The sequence below is a fragment of the Salmo salar genome, chromosome ssa16, assembly GCF_905237065.1.
Source record: "Salmo salar chromosome ssa16, Ssal_v3.1, whole genome shotgun sequence".
In the NCBI taxonomy this organism is placed as follows: Eukaryota; Metazoa; Chordata; class Actinopteri; order Salmoniformes; family Salmonidae; genus Salmo; species Salmo salar.
In genome coordinates this window covers 1,778,904-1,801,781 of record NC_059457.1, presented here as the reverse complement: position 1 = coordinate 1,801,781, position 22,878 = coordinate 1,778,904, and the positions used below count along the sequence as shown (strand labels likewise).

The 22,878-nt window shown below is 41.6% G+C and overlaps 1 protein-coding gene across 2 annotated transcripts in view; it reads right to left on the bottom strand.

The window, feature by feature from the left end:
- The window catches only part of LOC106573025 (CD82 antigen), a 60,141-nt gene that overhangs the window by 5,545 nt on the left and 31,718 nt on the right, over positions 1 to 22,878 (bottom strand). For both annotated transcript variants that reach the window (XM_014147626.2, XM_014147625.2), the window contains 4 exons: positions 11,130 to 11,254; positions 7,048 to 7,122; positions 4,753 to 4,851; positions 989 to 1,162 (listed from right to left, as the gene is read on the bottom strand). In XM_014147626.2, the coding sequence (XP_014003101.1) occupies positions 989 to 1,162; positions 4,753 to 4,851; positions 7,048 to 7,122; positions 11,130 to 11,254 (473 nt within the window). The remainder of the gene's footprint in view (positions 1 to 988; positions 1,163 to 4,752; positions 4,852 to 7,047; positions 7,123 to 11,129; positions 11,255 to 22,878) is intronic.

Here is a 22,878-nt window from a genome sequence, read left to right as displayed (position 1 = left end):
GATGATCCAAACGAGTCAGGACACAGAGCGCTCTCCAAACACCACTGTTGTCTTTGGACGAGGCTCAGTGCAGCATGCATACCGGTGTGTGTGTGTGTTGTCTTTGGCGGGGCCTGTAGAGCGGTAGAATAACAACCAGAGGCTGGCTGGAAAGAGAGAACATAAAAAGGATCCCTCTATAATAACAGTCCAACAGCCTTACGGGAAAACATAGGAAACATTCATCGGCCCTCTGCTGTGTGTGTGTCTCTGCTGTGTGAATAGAGGCCTTTACTCAACACAAACAACAGGGATTGCTGCTGTCAACATACAGTAGCAGGGTGATTAAGTACTACTGTAGTCCTGCCTTACTGAATTACCATCTGGGACATGACTGGGTTGCTGTCGGATGGTCAGATGGGGTCTGATTAGATTCATATAGGAATACAACTTTGTAATGAGATGAGACAGACCTTTGCTAAAAATACATTTCCTGTTCAAATTAAATATAAACAGAGAAGTTTTGCTATGGTTTGCCCTAATGAACAAGAGCCAGGGTGTGGTTCATATACAGGCAGGTCAGCAGACAGGTGTTCACAGAGCCCAGCCTCCTTGACATCTGTCCCTCTCCCTCCCTCCATACTATTTTGTATACAGGAAGGTCAGCAGACAGGTGTTCACAGAGCCCAGCCTCCTTGACATCTGTCCCTCTCCCTCCCTCCATACTATTTCGTATACAGGAAGGTCAGCAGACAGGTGTTCACAGAGCCTAGTCTCCTTGACATCTGTCGCCCTCCCTCCTTCCATACCGTTTCGTAGACTGGCAGATCGGTAGAGCATGGTCTAATGTCAGTCCCCCCTCTCCCATCCTCTCTCTTTAGCTCTCCCTCCCTTCCCCCTCTCTCCAACATACTGTTTTTGTAGACAGGCAGGTCAGTAGACAGGTGTTCACACAGCCTACTCCTTGACATCTGTCCCCCCCTCTCTCCATCTCCCTCCTTCAACATACCTTTTCGTAGACCGGCAGGTCGTTGGACAAGTGTTCACAGAGCCCTGTCTCCTTGACATCAGTCCCGGGCAGGGTTTCGTTCCGACAGGAGCAGGGGTACATGGAGACAGAACTGTTCCTGATCCATACATTCTCCGACCAGTTGCCTGGGCCAGTCCAACCACAGCACTTCATCTGGAAGGTGGGAAGGGGGGTGGAGGCAGGACAGGGAGGAGGGAAGAGGATGGGGGAGAGAGAGAGGGGGATTGGCAGAAAGAAAGAACAAAAGAAATAGGGAGAGAAAGCATGATTCATATGTACCAGTTAAATTCTTTGCTGAAACCCAACACTCCTTGCCTGATGCTCGCATGAACATTATGGCGTGATAGGCTTGGCAGGAGAGCCAGATATGCAAGAATGAACACGGGAGGGGGATGTTAAAGTGGAAACCTTTTGAATAAATAGCGCCGTGAGAGTGCTTGTGCTTTTGAAAGCACAGTATCACATTCAGTTGACAACTGAACTATACTGAACAAAAATATAAATGCAAATGAAACAATTTCAAAGATGTTGCTGACTTACAGTTCATATAAGGAAATCAGTAAATTTAAATCAATTCATTAGGCACTAATCTATGGATTTCACATGACTGGGCTGGGGTGCAGCCATTGGTGGGCCTGGGAGACAGGCCCATACAATCATAATGAGTTTTACATCACAAGAAGGGTGTATTTCAGACAGAAATACTCCTCCGCACCCCCTCTGACGATCCCGCAGGTGAAGAAGCCGGATGTGGACGTCCTGGGTTGGCGTGGTCACACGTGGTCTGCGATTGTGATGCAAATTCTCTAAAGCGACATTGAATGCGGCTTATGGTAGAGAAATTAACATTCAATTCTCTGGCAAATGCTCTGGTGGACATTCCTGCAGTCAGCATGCCAATTGCTTGTTCCCTCAAAACTTGAGACATCCGTGGCATTGTGTTGTTTTGACAAAACTGCACATTTAGAGTGGCCTTTTATTGACCCAAGCACAAGGTGCACATGTTTAACCTCACTAGGGTAGGGGGCACTATTTTCACCTCCGGATGAAAAGCGTACCCAAAGTAAACTGCCTGCTACTCAGGCCCAGAAGCTAGGAGATGCATATAATTAGTAGATTTGGATAGAAAACACTCCAACAGTTTCTAAAACTGTTAAAATAATTTCTGTGAGTATAACAGAACTGAAATGGCAGGCGAAAACCTGAGGAAAATCCATCCAGGAAGTGCCATTATTTTGAAATAGCTGTTTTTCCAATGAAAGCTTTTCCACCATTTAAAGGGATAGGACCCACATTCCATTCCCTATGGCTTCCACTAGTTGTGAACAGTCTTTAGACATTGTTTCAGGCTTTTATTCTGAAAAATGAGGGAGAATGACAACTTTGAGTCAGTGGATAGTGGGATGTCCCCAGAGCTGTTTCCTGCGCATGACCTTTCTAGTTTTTCTTTTATATTGACGACGCTATTGTCCGGTTGAAATATTATCGATTATTTAGGCTAAAAACAACCAGAGGATTGATTGTAAACATCGTTTGACATGTTTCTACGAACTTTATGGATACTATTTGGAACTTTCTTCTGCCTTTTGTGACCGCATTTGAGCCATTGGATTACTGAACAAAATGCGCCAACAAAATGGAGGTTTTTGGATATAAAGAGGGACTTTATCGAACAAAACTAACATTTATTGTGTAACTGGGAGTCTTGTGAGTGCAACCATACGAAGATCATCAAAGGTAAGTGATTAATTTTATTGCTATTTCTGACCTTCGTGACTAATCTACTTGGCTGGTATGTAATGTTTTGTGTGCTGAGCGCTGTCCTCAGATAATCGCATGGTTTGCTTTCGCCGTAAAGCCTTTTTGAAATCTGACACGGCGGCTGGATTAACAACAAGTTAAGCTTTATTTTGATGTATTACACTTGTGATTTCATGAAAGTTAAATATTTATAGTAATTTCATTTGAATTTGGCGCTCTGCAATTTTACCGGATGTTGGCCAGGTGGGACGCTACCATCCCACACCCCCTAGAGAGGTTAATGATCATGTTGTTTAACCTGTTAGGGCTAGGGGGCAGTATTTGCACGGCCGGATAAAAAAACGTACCCGATATAATCTGGTTACTACTCCTGCCCAGTAACTAGAATATGCATATAATTGTTTGATTTGGATAGAAAACACCCTAAAGTTTCTAAAACTGTTTGAATGGTGTATGTGAGTATAACAGAACTCATATGGCAGTCAAAACCCTGAGACAAATCCTGACAGGAAACTGAAATCTGATGTGTGGATATCACTTCAAACATTTGCCATTGAAACACACAGGGGCTTGTGATTCATTTAGCACTTCCTATGGCTTCCACTAGATGTCCCCAGTCTTTACAAAGTGGTTTGAGTCTCCTACTATCAAAATTGACTGAAAGAGAGGATGTTTATCTTGGTCACAGGGGATGGGCCATTACCATTGTGACGTCGGCGCCCATGGGTACTCTCCCTTTTCGAAACGTTTTGAAAGACAATGCAACCGTCCCAATGGAATATTATTGAAGCCCTGGTTGAAAAAGCCCCTAAAGATTTATGTTATACAACGTTTGACATGTTTGAACGAACTTAAATATATTTTTTTTGCTCATTCCTGACGACAAGTCAGACGCACACGGTACATTTTCACTAGCCTTCGGAGCGCGCTAACACTATTGGGACATAAATTATAAACTTTTTTGAACAAAACTACATTTGTTATGGACCTGGGATTCCTAGAAGTGCCTTCTGATAAAGATAATCAAAGGTAAGGGATTATTTACAATAGTATTTTTGATGGTTGATCGTTCCAAGATGGCTCCAACATTTATAGCCTAGACTTTTTTTCTGGGCATACCACGTCGTTTATTGCAAAGTGTGATTTCCCAGTAAAGTTATTTTAAAATCTGGCAAAGAGATGGCATTCAAGACATGTTAATCTATAAGTCTTTGAATGACAATATTACATTTTAACAATATTTTCGAATAGTAATTTTGTAAATTGTAGCGCTGATTCATCGGAAGCATTTGAGGGAAAAGATTTTCTGAACGTCATGCGCCGATGTAAAATGCTGTTTTTATATATAAATATTAACTTTATCGAACAAAAAATGCATGTGTTGTGTAACATGATGTCCTAGGAGTGTCATCTGATGAAGGTTGTCAAAGGTTAGTGCTGCATTTAGCTGTGTTTTGGGTATTTGTGATGCATGCTAGTTGCTTTGAAAATGGCTGTGTGATTATTTCTGGCTGGGTACTCTGCTGACATAATCTAATGTTTTGCTTTTGCTGTAAAGCCTTTTTGAAATCGGACAACGTGGTTCGATTCAGGAGAGGTGTATCTATAAAACGGTGTAAAATAGTCATATGTTTTAGAAATTGAAGTTATAGCATTTATGAGGTTTTGCATTTAGCGCGACGCGATTCCACTGGCTGTTGATTAGGGTGGGACGCAAGCGTCCCACTGGCCCAGACAGGTTAATCAGCTTCAGGTGGATGGATTATATTGACAAAAGAGAAATGCTCACTAACAGGGATGTAAACAAATTTGTGCACAACATTTGAGAGAAATAAGCTTTTTCTGCGCATTGAACATTTCGGGGATCTTTTATTCAGCTCATGAAACATGGGACCAGCACTTTACATGTTGGGTTTCTATTGTTGTTCAGTGTAAATATCAATGTTGATAAAGTGGAAACTAAGGTAGGTCCAGTTACTCACCGTCCTCTGTACATAGTCCCAGGTGTGTTCTGTGGTCCTGTTCTGACCAGTGTAGTTGACCAACATCCCCTTGATGATGTTGGACATCTCATGCTTCAGCTGCATAGGGAGACAAAGGAAATAATACATGCTTGAGCTAATTTAACTTTTAAAGTTAGGACAATAAAAGGTACTAATATTATCTAGGCATGATGCACTAATATTATGAGACCTGAATATAGCACAGAGCATGGGTAATAACGCACACATAAACAGCACAATGTCAGTCTTTCTATATACAAATAATGACAACAAGCTATACACTAAGAGTACAAAACATTAGGAACACCTGCTCTTTTCATGGAATAGACTGACCAGGTGAATCCAGGTGAAAGCTATGATCCCTTATTGATGTCACTTGTTTACTCCACTTCAATCAGTGTAGATGACAGGGAAGGGACAGGTTAAAGAAGTATTTTTGAGCCTTGAGACATTTTAGACATGGATTGTGTTTGTGTGCCATTGAGAGTGAATTGGTAAGACAAAAGATTGAAGTGCCTTTGAACGAGGAATGGTATTCGGTGCCAGGCTGGGTTTTTCACGCTCAACAGTTTCCCGTGTGTATCCAGAATGGTCCACCACCCAAAGGACATCCAGCCAACTTGATACAACTGTGGGAAGCATTGGAGTCAAAATGGGCCAGCATCCCTGTGGAATGCTTTCGACACCCTGTAGAGTCCATGCCCCGACTAATTTAGGCTGTTCTGAGGGCAAAAGGGGGTGCAACTCAATATTAGGAAGGTGTTCCTAATGTTTTGTACACTCAGTGTATATTACAGGGCCACATGGTAGGGAGGCAGGGGAGTTGTGCCTAGCCTACATGCCTTAATAGGGGAGGAGAGGTGAGGGAGCCCAACCCTGTTCTGGGAAAGTGTGCCACCCTGCCCTGGCCTGTGGTAAACCCTAAACACAGAGCGCAAGCATGCACACACACGCACACACACACACGAACAGCCATAGCAACCCCCACCTATCGTGAGTCATGGGAACGGCCGAGCTAACAGAACTCAAACCGGTCAGATCGGCTCAAACAAAACACTCCCGTTTGTTCACACACACACATCCAATTTCACCCATTAGCCTACTCTTCTTTCTTCTATAAAACAAGAATCACAGGTCCAAACAAGTTGATATGAAATCTTGAATATCATTATTCTACCTCGATTTTGAGTTAAACAATTAAATAAAAGCTTCCTCCTTGAGCTTGTGCAATTTGAAATAGCTCAAACTCAAGTTTGTATCTATGCTGTTTTAATGTTAGAGTTACAGTAGATATACAGTTGACCAACCCTTGTGGTGCTGCTAGTGCCCCTCTCCCACCTATAGGGGGCGACGTGCCATCATACACCGTGATGGCACGTCTCCATCCCCATGCTGTCATTTCACCAGCCGCTCAGAGTTGGCAAGCGTCACGACAGAGCTGGAAACACATTTCACAAGCAAATGCCTTCCACATTGTCCCCCCTCCACAACCTTTCCCACCCCTCACCCCCACCCCAGTAGAAGCGGAACTACCTGTATGAACTGCTCACAATGAAAACATACAACACCACAGTACAGCAATACACGCATCCTCTGCAGATTTCACACATTTCTCTCTCAACCCCACCTGCTCTCAGTCTCCCAGTCTTTCACTTTCCACTGGTATCACTCATGGGTTGCAGTCCGATTCTCTACTCTTCACCCAGTGGTGTCTACTCGTTCAATCCCCCCTAAAAACACTGCACTGGAGCAAGCATGGCTGGAGGAAGTTTCCACCATATTTCTTAAATCCTTTTAAATCCATAAGTGGAAGTACACGAGTGTACACTTCCGGAGAAGGGTCGAGAATCAGAACTCAACCGTTGATTCATCACAGAACAATGCTTCACTCCTGGCACACCCTGTTCCTGTTACACTAACTGTCCATTCCATCACAGTCAGGGGTCAGAGGGGGGATTCTGAGAAGGCCTTCCCAGGAGTCAGGGAAGGTACAGCTGTGTAGGGGGGAGTGGGAATGCAAGGTATGTCCCAGCTGCGAGGCCAAGAGAGGGAAGGAGAAGGGGGGAGAGCGGGACTTGGGAGATGGGGTGGGAGAGGGGCAGGGATTGGGAAAGGGAGAGGGGGGAAAGGAAGGCAAAGAGGGAGAAGGATTAAGGGGGGTGGGAGAGGGATGACGGGAGAGGCGGTAGAAGAGTGAGGCAGAGGGAGGTGAAGATGGAGAGAGTGTGGGGTAGAAAGAACAGGGAAGGACATAGGGAGGAAGGTATAACTCACCCGGTCTCTCTGAAAGTAGATGAGCACCCCAGCGGTTACCTGGGCAATGAGGATGAGCAGGAGGCAGGTGAAGTACTGGGGAGAGACAGACAGAGAGCATAATGGGAAAGTGAGTTTGACAGGTTCATTATAACAGTTCAAAACAACAATGGTCTAGTTTGCATGACACAGGCCAAACCAAGTTTTACAGAGAATGTTAATCAATGTTATTGACTTGAAATGTTAGTTAGTTAAAAAAAATCAATGTTCATGCTCAAGTTAGAGTATAGTAGTAGTCAATCTGAAATGGAATCTCAGAAGTTGAATGGACACTGAAATAAGGTAAGTCATTTGAAATGTTTTCGCAGAAGTAGAGCATGGCTGACCTCACTACACCCCTGAAGCTCCCAGGTTTATCTCCCTGTAACCCCGCATGGCCGATTAATTAGGGCCGATTACAAGTTTTCATAACAATCGGTAATCGTCATTTTTGAATGCCGATTATGGCCGATTACATTGCAGTCCGCGGGGAGACTGCATGGCAGGCTGACCAACTGTTATGTGAGTGCAGCAAGGAGCCAAGGTAATTTGCTAGCTAGCATTAAACGTATCTTATAAAAAACAATCAATCTTAACCTCTTATTTGTAGGGGGCAGTATTTTCACGTTCGGATGAAATACGTGCCCATATTAAACTGCCTCCTACTCAAACTCAGAAGCTAGGATATGCATATTATTAGTAGATTTGGATAGAAAACACTCTGAAGTTTCTAAAACTGTTTGAATGATGTCTGTGAGTATAACAGAACTCATATGGCAGGCAAAAACCTGACGAAAAATCCTACCAGGAAGTGGAAATCTGATGTGTGGACTCTTTTCAAGTCATTGCCTATCGAACACACAGTGACTCAGTAATCATTGTGCACTTCCTAAGGCTTCCACTAGATGTCAACAGTCTTTAGAAAGTTGTTTGAGGCATCTACGATGAACAGAGTCCGAACGAGAAGGCTGGGAAGTTGTAGACCCAGGGAAGGACATCAGTTCATTGGCGCGCATTCACATGATGAGGTAGCTGTGTTCCAAAACGTTTTCAAGACACTGGAATCGTCCGGTTGGAATATTACTGAATTTTCACGTTCTAAAGGCCCTACAGATTGATGTTTTACAACGTTTGACATGTTTGATCGAACGTAAATAGATTTTATTTTAACTTTCGTCGTGACATTTTCCGCGCGCTTCCTACATTTGGAGTAGCTGAACTGAACGCGCGAACAACAAGGAGCTATTTGGACATAAATTATGGAGTTTATCGAACAAAACAACATTTATTATGGACCTGGGAATTCCTGGAAGTGCCTTCTGATGAAGATCATCAAAGGTAAGTGAATATTTCTAATGCTATTTAATATTTTAGATGACTCCAAAATGGCGGCTATCTGTATTGCCTAGTGTATTTTTCTGAGCGCAGTTTTCAGATTATTGCAAAGTGTGCTTTCCCAGTAAAGTTATTTTGAAATCTGTCAATGCGGTTGCATAAAGGAGATGTTCATCTATAATTCTTTGAATGACAGTTTAATATTTTATCAACGTTTATGACGAGTATTTTTGTAAATTGTTGTGCTGATCCACCGGCAGTATTTGAGGGAAAATATTTTCTGAACGTCACGCGCCAATGTAAAATGCTGTTTTTAGATATAAATATCAACTTTATCGAACAAAAAATGCATGTATTGTGTAACATGATGTCCTAGGAGTGTCATCTGATGAAGATCGTCAAAGGTTAGTGCTTCATTTAGCTGTGTTTTGGGTATTTGTGATGCATGCTAGTTGCTTGGAAAATGGCTGTGTGGTTATTTGTGTCTATGTACTCTCCTAACATAATCTAATGTTTTGCTTTCGCTGTAAAGCCTTTTTGAAATCGGACAACGTGGTTCGATTCAGGAGAAGTGTATCTATAAAATGGTGTAAAATAGTCCTATGTTTGAGAAATTGAAGTTATTAGATTTGTGGTTTTGAATCTGGCGCTCTGATTTTTCACTGGCTATTGTCAAACTCAGTCCCGGTTACAGGATCGTTGTCGTAAGAATTAACATAAGCACTAGTTAACTACACATGGTTGATGATATTATTAGTTTAACTAGCTTGTCCTGCGTTGCAAATAATCAACGTGGTGCCTGTTAATTTATCATCGAATCACAGCTTACTTCGACAAACGGGTGACGATTTAACAAAGCGCATTCGCAAAAAAAGCACAGTCTTTGCACCAATGGACCTAACCATAAACATCAATGCCTTTCATAAATGCCTTTCACAAGTATATTTTTTTTAAACCTGCATAAATTCATGTTAGCAGGCAATATTAAGTAGGGAAATTGTGTCACTTCTCTTGCGTTCAGTGCAAGCAGAGTCAGGGTATATGCAGCAGTGTAGGCCGCCTGGCTCGTTGCGAACTGTGTGAAGACCATTTTTTCCGAACAAGACCGTAATTAATTTGCCAGGATTTTACATAATTATGACATAACATTGATGGTTGTGCAATGTAACAGCAATATTTAGACTTATGGATGTCACCCGTTCGATAAAATACGGAACGGTTCCGTATTTCACAGAAAGAATAATCGTTTTGTTTTTTAAATGATAGTTTCCGGATTTGACCATATTAATGACCTAAGGCTTGTATTTCTGTGTGTTTATTACATGATAATTAAGTCTATGATTTGATAGAGCAGTCTGACTGAGCGGTGGTAGGCAGCAGCAGGCTCGTAAACATTCATTCATACAGCACTTTTCTGCGTTTGCCAGCAGCTCTTCGCAATGCTTGAAGCACAGTGCTGTTTATGACTTCAAGCCTATCAACTCCTGAGATTAGGCTGGAAATACTATAGTGCCTATAAGAACATCCAATAGTCAAAGGTATATGAAATACAAATGGTATAGAGAGAAATAGTCCTATAATTCCTATTATAACTACAACCTAAAACTTCTTAACTGGGAATATTGAAGACTCATGTTAAAAGGAACCACCAGCTTTGTTCTCATGTTCTGAGCAAGGAACTTAAGCGTTAGCTTTTTTACATGGCATATATTGCACTTTTACTTTCTTCTCCAACAATGTGTTTTTGCATTATTTTAACCAAATTGAACATGTTTCATTATTTATTTGAGACTAAACAGATTTGTATTTATGTATTAAATTAACTTAAAATAAAAGTGTTCATTCAGTATTGTTGTAATTGTCATTATTACAAATATATATATCTCAATCGGCCGATTAATCGGTATCGTTTTTTTGGGGTCCTCCAATAATCGGTATCGGCGTTGAAAAATCATAATCATTCGACCTCTAGTCTATACACACTTCCATAACAAATCAAGGCCGCCAAATAACAATTGAAGACCCAAGAGTCAATGCGTAATTCGAAATGTGAAACTTTAGGTTTAGCATTAGCGTGTTAGTAGTGGTGTTGTGTGTACAGTGGCAATTCCAAAGGGTTCACATACTTTTTCTTATCTGGATTTCTGCATAAATTGGTCATAAAAGTTGATCTTTGCAGGAGAATGTAAGGCTATCTGTCCGCCAATTGAAGCTCAACAGAAGTTGGGTGATGCAACAGGACAACGACCCAAAACACAGAAGTAAATCAACAACAGAATGGCTTCAACTGAAGAAAATATGCCTTCTGGAGTGACCCAGTCATAGTCCTGACCTCAACCCAATTGAGATGCTGTGGCATGACCTCAAGAGAACGGTTCACACCAGACATCCCAAGAATATTGCAGTTTTGAGACTGCATGTCTGATCCGCAACTACAGAAAACGTTTGGTTGAGGTTATAGCTGCCAAAGTAGGGTCAACCAGTTATTAAATCCAATGGTTCACATACTTTTCCCACCCTGCACTGTGAATGTTTATACGGTATGTTCAATAAAGACATGAAAAAGTATCATTGTTTGTGTGTTATTAGTTTAAGCAGACTGTTTGTCTATTGTTGTGACTTAGATGAAGATCAAATTTGATGACCAATTTATGCAGAAATCTTAGGTAATTGCAAAGGTTTCACATCATATTTCCACTTCATATTACTCGGTGTGTGTGTTTACTCACCAGGCCCAGCAGGCAGCGTATCTCATAGATGGCTCCTATACAGCCCAGGAAGCCCATGGCCATGGAGAGAGACCCCACACTGATGAAAATGTAGGACACTACCTTCAGGGTGGTAGAGGATTCCTCTGTAGGGAAGACATAGTGGAAAAGGTAAACCCTCAGCCCACAACAGACCATACACTAAACCAGAATCCATATTACCCACTAGCTAAAATCAGGCCTACTCCTGGACTAAAAGGTATGCTCAACTAAAAAGGTATGCACATGTGGCAGGTGAAGTACCATCTAACCTGTGCATTCAGTAGTACCATAGTCAAGCAAAGCAATGCGGCCTGCCACAGACCAGGGCTCAAATGAGGCATTCTAAACAGTCTAGCAATTCTCTGTTCTTCACAAGTTTGAATGGCCCACCAAAGCAAAGGAGGAGATACAGCGCATTCACAAAGTATTGAGAACCCTTGTTGTTTTCCACATAATGTTACATTACAGCCTTATTTTAAAATGAATTAAATATTTTTTACCATCATCAGTTTACACACAATACTCCATAATGACAAAGCAAAAACAGTTTTTTAAAATGTTTTGCTAATTTATGTAAAAAAAATAAAAACGGAAATGTCACATTTCACATAAGTATTCAGAACCTTTACTCAGTACTTGGTTGAAGCACCTTTGGCAGCGATTACAGCCTCGAGTCTTCTTGGGAATGACGCTACAGGCTTGGCACACCTGTATTTGGGGAGTTTCTCCCATTCTTCTCTGCAGATCCTCTCAAGGTCTGTCAGCGTCGCTGCACAGCTATTTTCAGGTCCCTCCAGAGATGTTGGATTGGGTTCAAGTCCGAGCTCTGGCTGGGCCACTAAAGGACATTCAAAGACTTTTCCCGCAGCCACTCCTGCATTGTCTTGGCTGTGTGCTTTGGGTCATTGTCCTGTTGGAAGGTGAACCTTTGCCCCAGTCTGAGGTCCTGAGCGTTCTGGAGTAGGGTTTCATCAAGGATCTCTGTACTTTGCTTTGTTCATTTTTCCCTTGATCCAAACTAGTCTCCCAGTCCCTGCCGCTGAAAAACATCCAGACAGCACGATGCTGCCACCACCATGCTTCAACGTAGAAATGGTATTGGCCAGGTGATGAGCGGTGCCTGGTTTCCTCCAGACGTGATGCTTGGCATTTAGACCAAAGGGTTCAATCTTGGTTTCATCAGACCAAAGAATCTATTTTCTCATGGTCTGAGAGTCCTTTAGGTGCCTATTGGCAAACTCCAAGTGGGCTGTCATGTGCCTTTTACTGAGGAGTGGCTTCCGTCTGGCCACTCTACCATAAAGGTCTGATTGGTGGAGTGCTGCAGAGATGATTGTCCTTCTGGAAGGTTATCCCATCTCCACAGAGGATCTCTGGAGCTCTGTCGGGTTCTTGGTCACCTCCCTGACCAAGGCCCTTCTCCCTTGATTGCTCAGTTTGGCCAGGCGGCCAGCTCTAGGAAGAGTGTCTTGGTGGTTCCAAACTTATTCCATTTAAGAATGTGTTCTTGGGGATCTTAAATATTGCAGAAATCTTTTGGTACCCTTCCCCAGATCTGTGCCTCGACACAATCCTGTCTCGGAGCTGGCGAGTGCCTTTCCAAATCATGTCCAATCAATTGAATTTATCACAGGTGGACTCCAAGTTGTATAAACATCTTAAGGATGATCAATGGAAACAGGATGCACCTGAGCTCCATTTCGAGTCTCATAGCAAAGGGTCTGAATACTTATGTAAATATTCTAAAAACCTGTTTTTGCTTTGTAATTTTTTATCAATTTTAGAATAAGGCTGAATACTTTCAGAAAGCGCTGTAGTTCACTTGTCTTTAGACATTTTGCATGGCTGACTGGCTGTGAGAGATAGAGACCTCTTGTCTTTTATCTCTTTCTCTCTCTTGGAGGAGGTCCAGAGAAGCTCCAGAGGCTCAATCTCTGTCTGAAATTAAGCCTGGCTCATAGCTCTGGGACACGGCTCCAAATCACTGGGGCCACGGCCAGGAGAATCAGAGAGTCCTATATACTGCATAATAACCTTTACTCAACCCTGTTCCATGAATAATAGAATTACAATATAGTCACATCAAACCAGCCAAAATGCTCTAAAGATAAAACACAATAAGTCACTTCAAAGTATTGGTTCAGAGTGCAGAATATATTAATTTCAGAACCTGCCTTTGTTAAATCAATACTGTGGCAATACCAGCCACCTTATATGAATGGTAAACTACTGTTTGTGTAGCCTATTGTTATTTTATTATTTATTTTAAAAGATAGTTGTCTTTAAAAAGTATGGTAATTTCTTATCAAGATTTGGGGAAATATCCCTGGACTGTCCATATTTGAAATGTGTATTAAATGAAGTCAATCATGATGCGTTAGGCCTATATATTGATGTTTTTTATCAAGTGAAAATGTAGTGTAATAAAGTTATTTCAAATAGCACACATATTCTTTTTCCATTGAAGGTGAAACAGCCCACTATTTCTATATTCTTATACTCTAGTCTTTTTTCACTCTTACTGGGTCCAGAACGTAGACGCAGCTGTCTAGTATCATAATCATATCATAATCACATGGCAAGGTAACATGAGAGATCAACTGCTCTATAAGAATTTTTTGTTGCAAACAACTTTGTTTTAACACGCAGGTGCATGTTATCTCCCGTTAGTATCGTTTTAAGAAATACAGCGTTAACCTGCAGGGGCACTTTAAGTTCTGCCTCTTCGTTGCAATTGACCCTACATGTCCATGAAGGATAAACAATGCCTGTATAATCATATATCTATTCTACAGTATAGCTATAGTGAAAGTAAACCAAGTCAGCGTAGTACAGTACATCACTGTGTGTATGTAGTGTGTACAGACAGACATATATAGGCTATCCCACTTCAGACAGGCAAAAACACATACATCTATACTTCATACACACACTCATAACCTACATGCATGCATATGTCAGTGGCAGTGGTTATGGGATAATGAAAAGGCCTGGGTTTCTCAGGGTGGGTCTACTACTAAGTACAGAGCAGGACATCCCATATAGACAAACTGTATGTGGCTCAGGACTATAATTTATGGGGATGCAACACACACACTGATCTATATCCAGTAAAGCCCTCTCCAATGTATGTGTGTGTTACACACATACGGCATTACAGAGCCATACTGAAATAAGCTAGTTAAAGGGCTCACACACAGAAAACACAGATCTAAGCTCCACCTGTCTTACAGCACTTGGCACCCACTGATAGGAGCCTCTCACTACAAAACACAGATTATTTGTGGAAATAGAGGAGAGAGAGGAGCAGTTGTACTGAGCACCAGTGTACTATACTGTAAGACTCAAAGCACGTGAAGCAAGGAACACAGTGGACTGACAGAGATCAGCCCAATCAAGGTTGTTGGTGACAGAAAAGTTAGCAAACAAAACAGTGAAACTTGCATGCAGACTTCATTTCACAGCTGGATACTTTCTGAAAGCAGGATCTCAAAGCCTTCAGACTACTAACTTCTCTCCGAATGCACATCTTGTCACATCTGCTCCTGCTACGCCCTCTGGCGTTCATCCGGTGTCTTCTTGACCTGCAGTTACTCCCCCTGTACACTCTCTGTCCCTCTCCCTCTTTGTGAGATTGTGTGTTTGGAGACAGGTGTGCTGGAGTCAGAGCAGATCCCTACCAGCTGCAACTCGTTCCATAATGAAGACCTCTACAAATACTTAGTCCTGCCACTTCCACTCTGCCAGATCATAATCTCTGCTCAGTCAGTTCATGATTGTGGCCATTTATGATTATTCAAGATCTGTTACTCTGCTCTGCCTGTTACCCTGCCTGACACCGTTATCCTCTCATTGCATTTACTGCTCTGTCTCTGGCTCCTGTTCCACATCTCACCACCCAACTACCTTGGATTCCCCTCAGGATCTGTTTACCCTGTTCTACTCAGCTAACTCCAACCTCAGTCTCCACATCCGAGCTTGCCCGGATCTGCACTCCATATCTATCTGTGTAACAATAAATATTTTGGTTCATTCATCCCTGTTTCCTCATCTGAGTCTGCTCTTGGGTTCCCCTGTGTCGCTCCGCGTAACACATCTGTATTCTCTAGTGGTAGCGTAGCTAAAACACAACTTTTCCCAGTTGTCAGGATGTGTTCTCTGCTCTACTCTGTCTTGTACTGTGGCACATTTCCAAGTAGGTCTCCTTCCCCTGGAACTTCCAAAATAGTTCCTCTGGTGGTTTCCACAGAAACGTACATTTAAAGAGTTTATTTCGAGGCTGCGTCCCAAATGGCACCCTATTCCCTTTCGACCAGGGCCCATAGGGTGACATTTGGAAACCAGCACCTACTCAGACTTAGGGGGAATATTTGGCATAGCAGGGTTCAATGTATAAACATTTCCAGCTAGGGCAACATATTTAGTCTGTATTCAAATACCGAATGAACGCTTAAAATGGAGTACATATTCTAATTTTAAACACAGTGATTCCACATCGAACTCAAATTCAACCTGTAAGATGGATATAATATATCACGTTTTTACCTCAACAAGATTTGGTGTAGGATACATGTAAACTGAAAAAACTTTCCCTGAGCTAAACTGATAAATGCAGCAGTTTGAGATTGAACCCAAATCCAACCCGTACAATGGATATAATACATATTTTTACCTCATAAAGTGTGTGTTTGTGTACAATGAAAAATCTTTCTATGAGCTATAATCTTTCTCTCATCTTAAAACCTCTTCGGGATAGGGGGCCGTATTTTCACGGCCGGATGAAAAACGTACCCAAATTAAACTGCCTGAATGTAGGATAAACTGCCTAGAATGTAGGATATGAATATTATTAGTAGATTTGGATAGAAACCACTCTGAAGTTTCTAAAACTGTTTGAATGATGTCTGTGAGTATAACAGAACTCATATGGCAGGCAAAAACCTGAGAAAAATCCAACCAGGAAGTGGGAAATCTGAGGTTGTAGTTTTTTCAAGTGATTGCCTTGACTGTATACAGTGACTTAGGTTTCATTTTGCACTTCCTAAAGCTTCCACTAAATGTCAACAGTCTTTAGAACCTTGTTTGAGGATTCTATGGTGAATTTGATGGGAATAACATGATGCTTTAGGCTAGAAGCAAGCGGCAAAATGCCAGAGGAAGACACGACTCTGATGCACAAGGCTTCTCTCTATGACATTCAGGAGCTGAGCTACAACCTTTTAAAGTCGAGGAGTAATTACAAATTGACTTTGCTTGGGAATTGATCAATTCACTTTCTGTAAAAAATAATATGTATAATTAAATTGAAGGTTCATATAGATTATCATAATAAAACATTTGGTAGTGAAATAATATTTGGGGAAATCGGGTCTAGATTTTATTTTCCTTATCAATTATTATCAATTTTATTATTGTTGTCTTGAGTCTTGTTAAACTACATAGAATTGCAGGTAATAAGCTTTAACCTCTATGGGCTAGGTGGGACGCTTGCGTCCCACCTACTCAACAGCCAGTGTAATCCCGTGGCGCGATATTCAAATACCTCAAAAATGCAAAAACTTCAATTTTTCAAACATATGACTATTTTACACCATTTTAAAGACAAGACTCTCGTTAATCTAACCACACTGTCCGATTTCAAAAAGGCTTTACAACGAAAGCAAAACATTAGATTATGTCAGCAGAGTACCCAGCCAGAAATAATCCGACACCCATAATGTCACATAACCACAGCTAAATGCAGCACTAACCTTTGATGATCTTCATCAGATGACACACCTAGGACATTATGTTATACAATACATGCATGTTTTGTTCAATCAAGTTCATATTTATATCAAAAACCAGCTTTTTACATTAGCATGTGACTAGCATTCCCACCGAACACTGCCGGTGAATTTACTAAATTACTCACGATAAACGTTCACAAAAAGCATAACAATTATTTTAAGAATTATAGATACAGAACTCCTCTATTCACTCGATATGTCCGATTTTAAAATAGCTTTTCGGTGAAAGCACATTTTGCAATATTCTAAGTAGATAGCCCGGCATCACAGGGCTAGCTATTTAGACACCCAGCAAGTTTAGCATTCACCAAAGTCAGATTTACTATAAGAAAAATGTTATTACCTTTGCTGTCTTCGTCAGAATGCACTCCCAGGACTTCTACTTCAATAACAAATGTTGGTTTGGTCCCAAATAATCCATTGTTATATCCAAATAGCGGTGTTTTGTTCGTGCGTTCAAGACACTATCCGAAAGGGTAAAGAAGGGTTACGAGCACGGCGCATTTCGTGACCATTTTTTTTGTAAATATTCCATTACCGTACTTCGAAGCATGTCAACCGCCGTTTAAAATCAATTTTTATGCCATTTTTCTCGTAAAAAAGCGATAATATTCCGACCGGGAAATTCTTTTTTTTATTACAAAGAGAGTGAAAGTAAAAGCATGCTATCCCCTCATGCACGAGCCTCAGTCTAATGGCCCTCTGATAGAACACTTGCCAAACGCGCTAATGTGTTTCAGCCTGGGGATGGAATTACATCGTTCAGCTTTGTCCCGCCTTCTGAGAGCCCATGGGAGCCGTAGGAAGTGTCACGTCATGCCAGAGATCCCCTGTAGTTGTTAGAGATGATCAAGGAGGGCAAGAAATTGTCAGACAGGCCACTTCCTGTAAGGAATCTTCTCAGGTTTTGGCCTGCCAAATGAGTTCTGTTATACTCACAGACACCATTCAAACAGTTTTAGAAACTTTAGGGTGTTTTCTATCCAAAGCCAATAATTATATGCATATTCTAGTTACTGGGCAGGAGTAGTAACCAGATTAAATCGGGTATGTTTTTTATCCGGCCGTGCAAATACTGCCCCCTAGCCCCAACAGGTTAAAAAAGTCTATACATATCCTAGGTTGGGGGCATTTTTTTTATGTGAAAAAGTGGGTCCTGGGGGAAAAAGGTAAGGGTATGATCCGAGGGAATAGGGGGAGCATACAGGATCTCAGCTATCTGTAGAGGAACAGCTGGATAATGAAAACAATGCATGATAAAGAGACTGGGGCCAGGGCTGTGCTTTGTGTTATGTCCCGGACACCCGACCTTGGTCAGAACAGATCCAGGGTGGTTCAGTATCCCATATTCACAATGAGTGTCAGAGTAGGAGTAGTGCTGATTTAGGATTGGGTACGCCTTTTAGATTATAATGAATATGATTATATGGCAGGGGGGCACAGATCCTAGATCAGCAGAGAGGGATGATCGCCTAGGCTTAGCAGCAGGCATCAATCAACATTCAGTGACCTTGGAAAACATCAAGAGGGAAATGCCGATTCCAGAATCTCCATTCCTCAGTGATATATTTAATTTAGCCTTTATTTAGCCAAGAAGCCCCATGAGATGAGTAATCTTTTTTTTAAAGGAGACCCAGTGGAAAATTATGACCACAGGGAAGAGAGGAGGGAGGACCCAGGCCAGACCAGAGAGCTCCGGGAAACATGTTAAGTTTCTGTGTGTGTGTGTGTGTGTGTGTGTGTGTGTGTGTGTGTGTGTGTGTGTGTGTCACAGGGAAGAGAGGTCCGGGAAACACTTCCAGTTCTGGCCAGTTAATACTCTCTCCAGACTAAATATAGACTATCTACTACTCCACCTAACCTTCTGAGAGAGATCTCACTGGTTGCTCCAGCAATACAACTCGTTGATGGAATACAATCAACTAGAATTAAGTTCAGAGTTATGCAGGAAAGAATCCTACATGCCAAGAGAAGTACATTTCCAAGAGCAGTTCAAATAGAAAGTTGGTGATGTATGACTTCCAGATGAAAATCAAAAGAATCATTGAAGGGAGAGGATCAACTTTATGCTCTTCTGTAGCTCCATCTGTTGCTGAAGCTGAACACATTGTCAGCATTTATAATGGATAAGGTAGATTTATAAAAGGTGGTTTTTCATCCATGTTTCCCTTGATGGCCTGCTCTCCTTGGGCTACAGAGTGAGACTGGGCTTCCTACTGACTCGCAGTGTCTATAAGAAACCAATAAAACTAAAGCAGAAAAGATGGTGGGGAAATCTGCTACCTCTTCACACGGCATGTAAGGTATTGAAACAGATCTAACGATATGTGTCTGCGCACCTGCATCTGCGCGGGCGTGCAAAGTGTTTGTACCTGCATATATGACTCGTTTCAGGAAACTAGGCGTATGTCGCAAGTCACGACTTCACAGGAGGCGTTTTTTTTATCAAAATGCGTTTTCGGGTAGAAATGCCTTCTTGAACATTTGAACTTTTATGTGCCTTAATAACAAACGTGAATGCCATCTGTAAATATGAATAAAGTTGTTGAATTACGAACTGATTTGGTTTAGCCAAAGAAAAAGTCAGAAACCTTCACGCTAGCCATGATTGGCTGAGATAATGAATGGGCTGGACATGCCGAGAGATGAGTTTTGGATTGGTCTGCCGTGTAGCATCTTCAGTCTATAAAATGAGCTGCTCGTTATGAGTAGATAATCCTTTCTACTGCAGTTTTTGATAAAGATATAACGTTAGCCATGGAGAACTACAAATGTGTTGCGACTTCTCTCAATAACATTGCTGCCCTGAATTGATCTGGCGCTATCGACAAAGGTCAGTGGGAACAAGTTGTGATGGACTACTTTCAGGAGGACAATCATACCATGTTCACTCTCTCTGACTCTGAAAATGAATCAGACGATGGGAACCAGAGTGATTTGACACAACGGGCCAAGAAAGCTGTACAAAAAAAACGGAAACGACACAGGACATGTTATTTAATGAAAGGGGTTGCTGTCTGCTGTGAAGCATTCATCCATGTATAGGGGTAAGAGTCTAGCTACAGATTCAGATATTATACATACAGTTGAAGTCGGAAGTTTACATACACTTAGGTTGGAGTCATTAAAACTTGTTTTTCAACCACTCCACAAATTTCTTGTTAACAAACTAGTTTTAGCAAGTCGATTAGGACATCTACTTTGTGCATGACACAAGTCATTTTTACAACAATTGTTTACAGACAGATCATTTCACTTATAATTCACTGTATCACAATTCCAGTAGGTCAAAAGTTTACATACACTAAGTTGACTGTGCCTTTAAACAGCTTGGAAAATTCCAGAAAATTATGTCATGGCTTTAGAAGCTTCTGATAGGCTAATTGACATCATTTGAGTCAATTGGAGGTGTACCTGTGGATGTACTTCAAGGCCAACCTTCAAACTCAGTGCCTCTTTACTTGACATCATGGGAAAATCAAAAGAAATCAGGCAAGACATCAGAAAAAAAATTGTAGATCTCCACAAGTCTGGTTCATCCTTGGGAGCAATTTCCAAACGCCTGAAGGTACCATGTTAATCTGTACAAACAATAGTACTCAAGTATAAACACCATGGGACCACGCAGCCGTCATACCGCTCAGGAAGAAGACGCTTTCTGTTTCCTAGAGAGGAACGTGCTTTGGTGCGAAAAGTGCAAATCAATCCCAGAACAACAGCAAAGGACCTTGTGAAGACGCTGGAGGAAACAGGAACAAAAGTATCTATATCCACAGTAAAACGAGTCCTATATCGACATAACCTGAAAGGCCACTTAGCAAGGAAGAAGCCACTGCTCCAAAACCACCTTAAAAAAGCCAGACTACGGTTTGCAACTGCACATGGGGACAAAGATCATACTTTTGGAGAAATGTCCTCTGGTCTGATGAAATACAAATTTTACTGTTTGGCCATAATGACCATTGTTATGTTAGGAGGAAAAAGGGGGAGGCTTGCAAGCCGAAGAACACTATTCTAACCGTGAAGCACGGGGGTGGCAGCACCATGTTGTGGGGGTGCTTTGCTGCAGGAGGGACTGGTGCACTTCATAAAATAGATGGCATCATGGGGAGGGAAATGATGTGGATATGTTGAAGCAACATCTCAAGACATCAGTCAGGAAGTTAAAGCTTGGTTGCAAATCGGTCTTCCAAATGGACAATGACCCAAAGCATACTTCTAAAGTTGTGGCAAAATGGCTTAAGGACAACAAAGTCAAGGTACTGGAGTGGCCATCACAAAGCCCTGACCTCAATTCAATAGAAAATTTGTAGGCAGAACTGAAAAAGTGTGTGCGAGCAAGGAGGCCTACAAACCTGACTCAGTTACATCAGCTCTGTCAGGAGGAATGGGCCAAACTTATTGTGGGAAGCTTGTGGAAGGCTACCCGAAACGTTTGACCTAACAATTTAAAAGCAATGCTACCAAATACTAATTGAGTGTATGTAAACTTCTGACCCACAGGGAATGTGATTAAAGAAATAAAACTGAAATAAATCATTCTCTCTAATATTATCCTGACATTTCACATTCTTAAAATGAAGTGGTCATCCTAACTGACCTAAGACAGGGAATTTTTACTAGGATTAAATGTCAGGAATTGTGAAAAACTGAATTTAACTGTATTTGGCTAAGGTGTCTGTAAACTTCCGACTTCAAATGTATCTAATTTTGTCAGAAAGTTGTTTTTATTGCAAATTAAAGCTTACTGTTAGCTAGCTGGCTGGCTTGCTAACTAACATTATGTGTATGATCTGTGGAGTAATATTATCTCAGAAATCCATTTGCATTGCTAGTTATAGCCTAATGTTAGCTAGCTAACTAGCTAACATTGAACCTATTTGGTTGACTTTATCTAGCTATGACAATCGATTTTTATTGCTAGTACTACGGATTAGGATTATGGTTCATTGTTTAGCTAGCATGTCTAAACAAAAGATCAGAGGATTACATGACCCATCAAGTTATACAGGTGTGTCTGACGGTGATTACGGCTATCTATTGTACTATAATGTTAACATTTTTTACCTGGAATTTGACTTTCAGCATCAGTAGAACACCCCTGACTCTCCTCCGCCAGTCATACAAGGAGAATGATCTAATGCCTCCCATCAAAAAGAGAGCTGGCTCAAGCAAGCACTTGTTTACAGTGAGCAGTCTGTCTGCAGTGGTCAAAACAAGAAAAAGATTGTGCTCTGGTATTCAGCCTGGCAGACCATGCACAAGCTCCACCACAGTCTGGACATTCACTTCCTAGTGGAAAGCTATGGCTTGCAACAACACCTGACTCCGTAGTTCAGGCAGCTGCCACAGATCAAGCAGTACCAGCACTTCATGTGAATATTATTTTCATTGCATTGTATTAGGTTATTCTTCTTATCTAAACTTGGGAGGTGAATTGATGTTACGCAAGGTTGTAATGTCCTCTCAATTTTTTTGGTTATTTCCTGTTTTACAGCTTCGATGCTCTGGAGCCTGGTATTGTTGTCTCCAAGGAGCATTCGGACTCAGTCATGACCAGGTTTCAGTTGCTGTGCAATGCTGACATCCTTCCTCCCATAGATGGTCTGCCTGTACAAGCACCACCTGGACTGGACACAGCTAGACAAACATATATTTTTGACAAGATCAGGGAGTTTTGCGACGAAGAGGCTATGGACATCACATGCCCTGCACCAAAGTCAATGGCAGCACAGAAACAGGCTCTCCGAATATAGATTCCATTGTTCATGCGTGGTTTGGACAGGGGGTGAGTTCCCAGTCATCAACACTATCTGCAGTGCCTCTATTCACATGACTCTCTCCTAACACACTTGCCATACGTTGCTACTACAATTAAAACATTTTATCCTACTGCTCAACCACTTTTCCCTTGATTGTATGCATATAACTCATACATC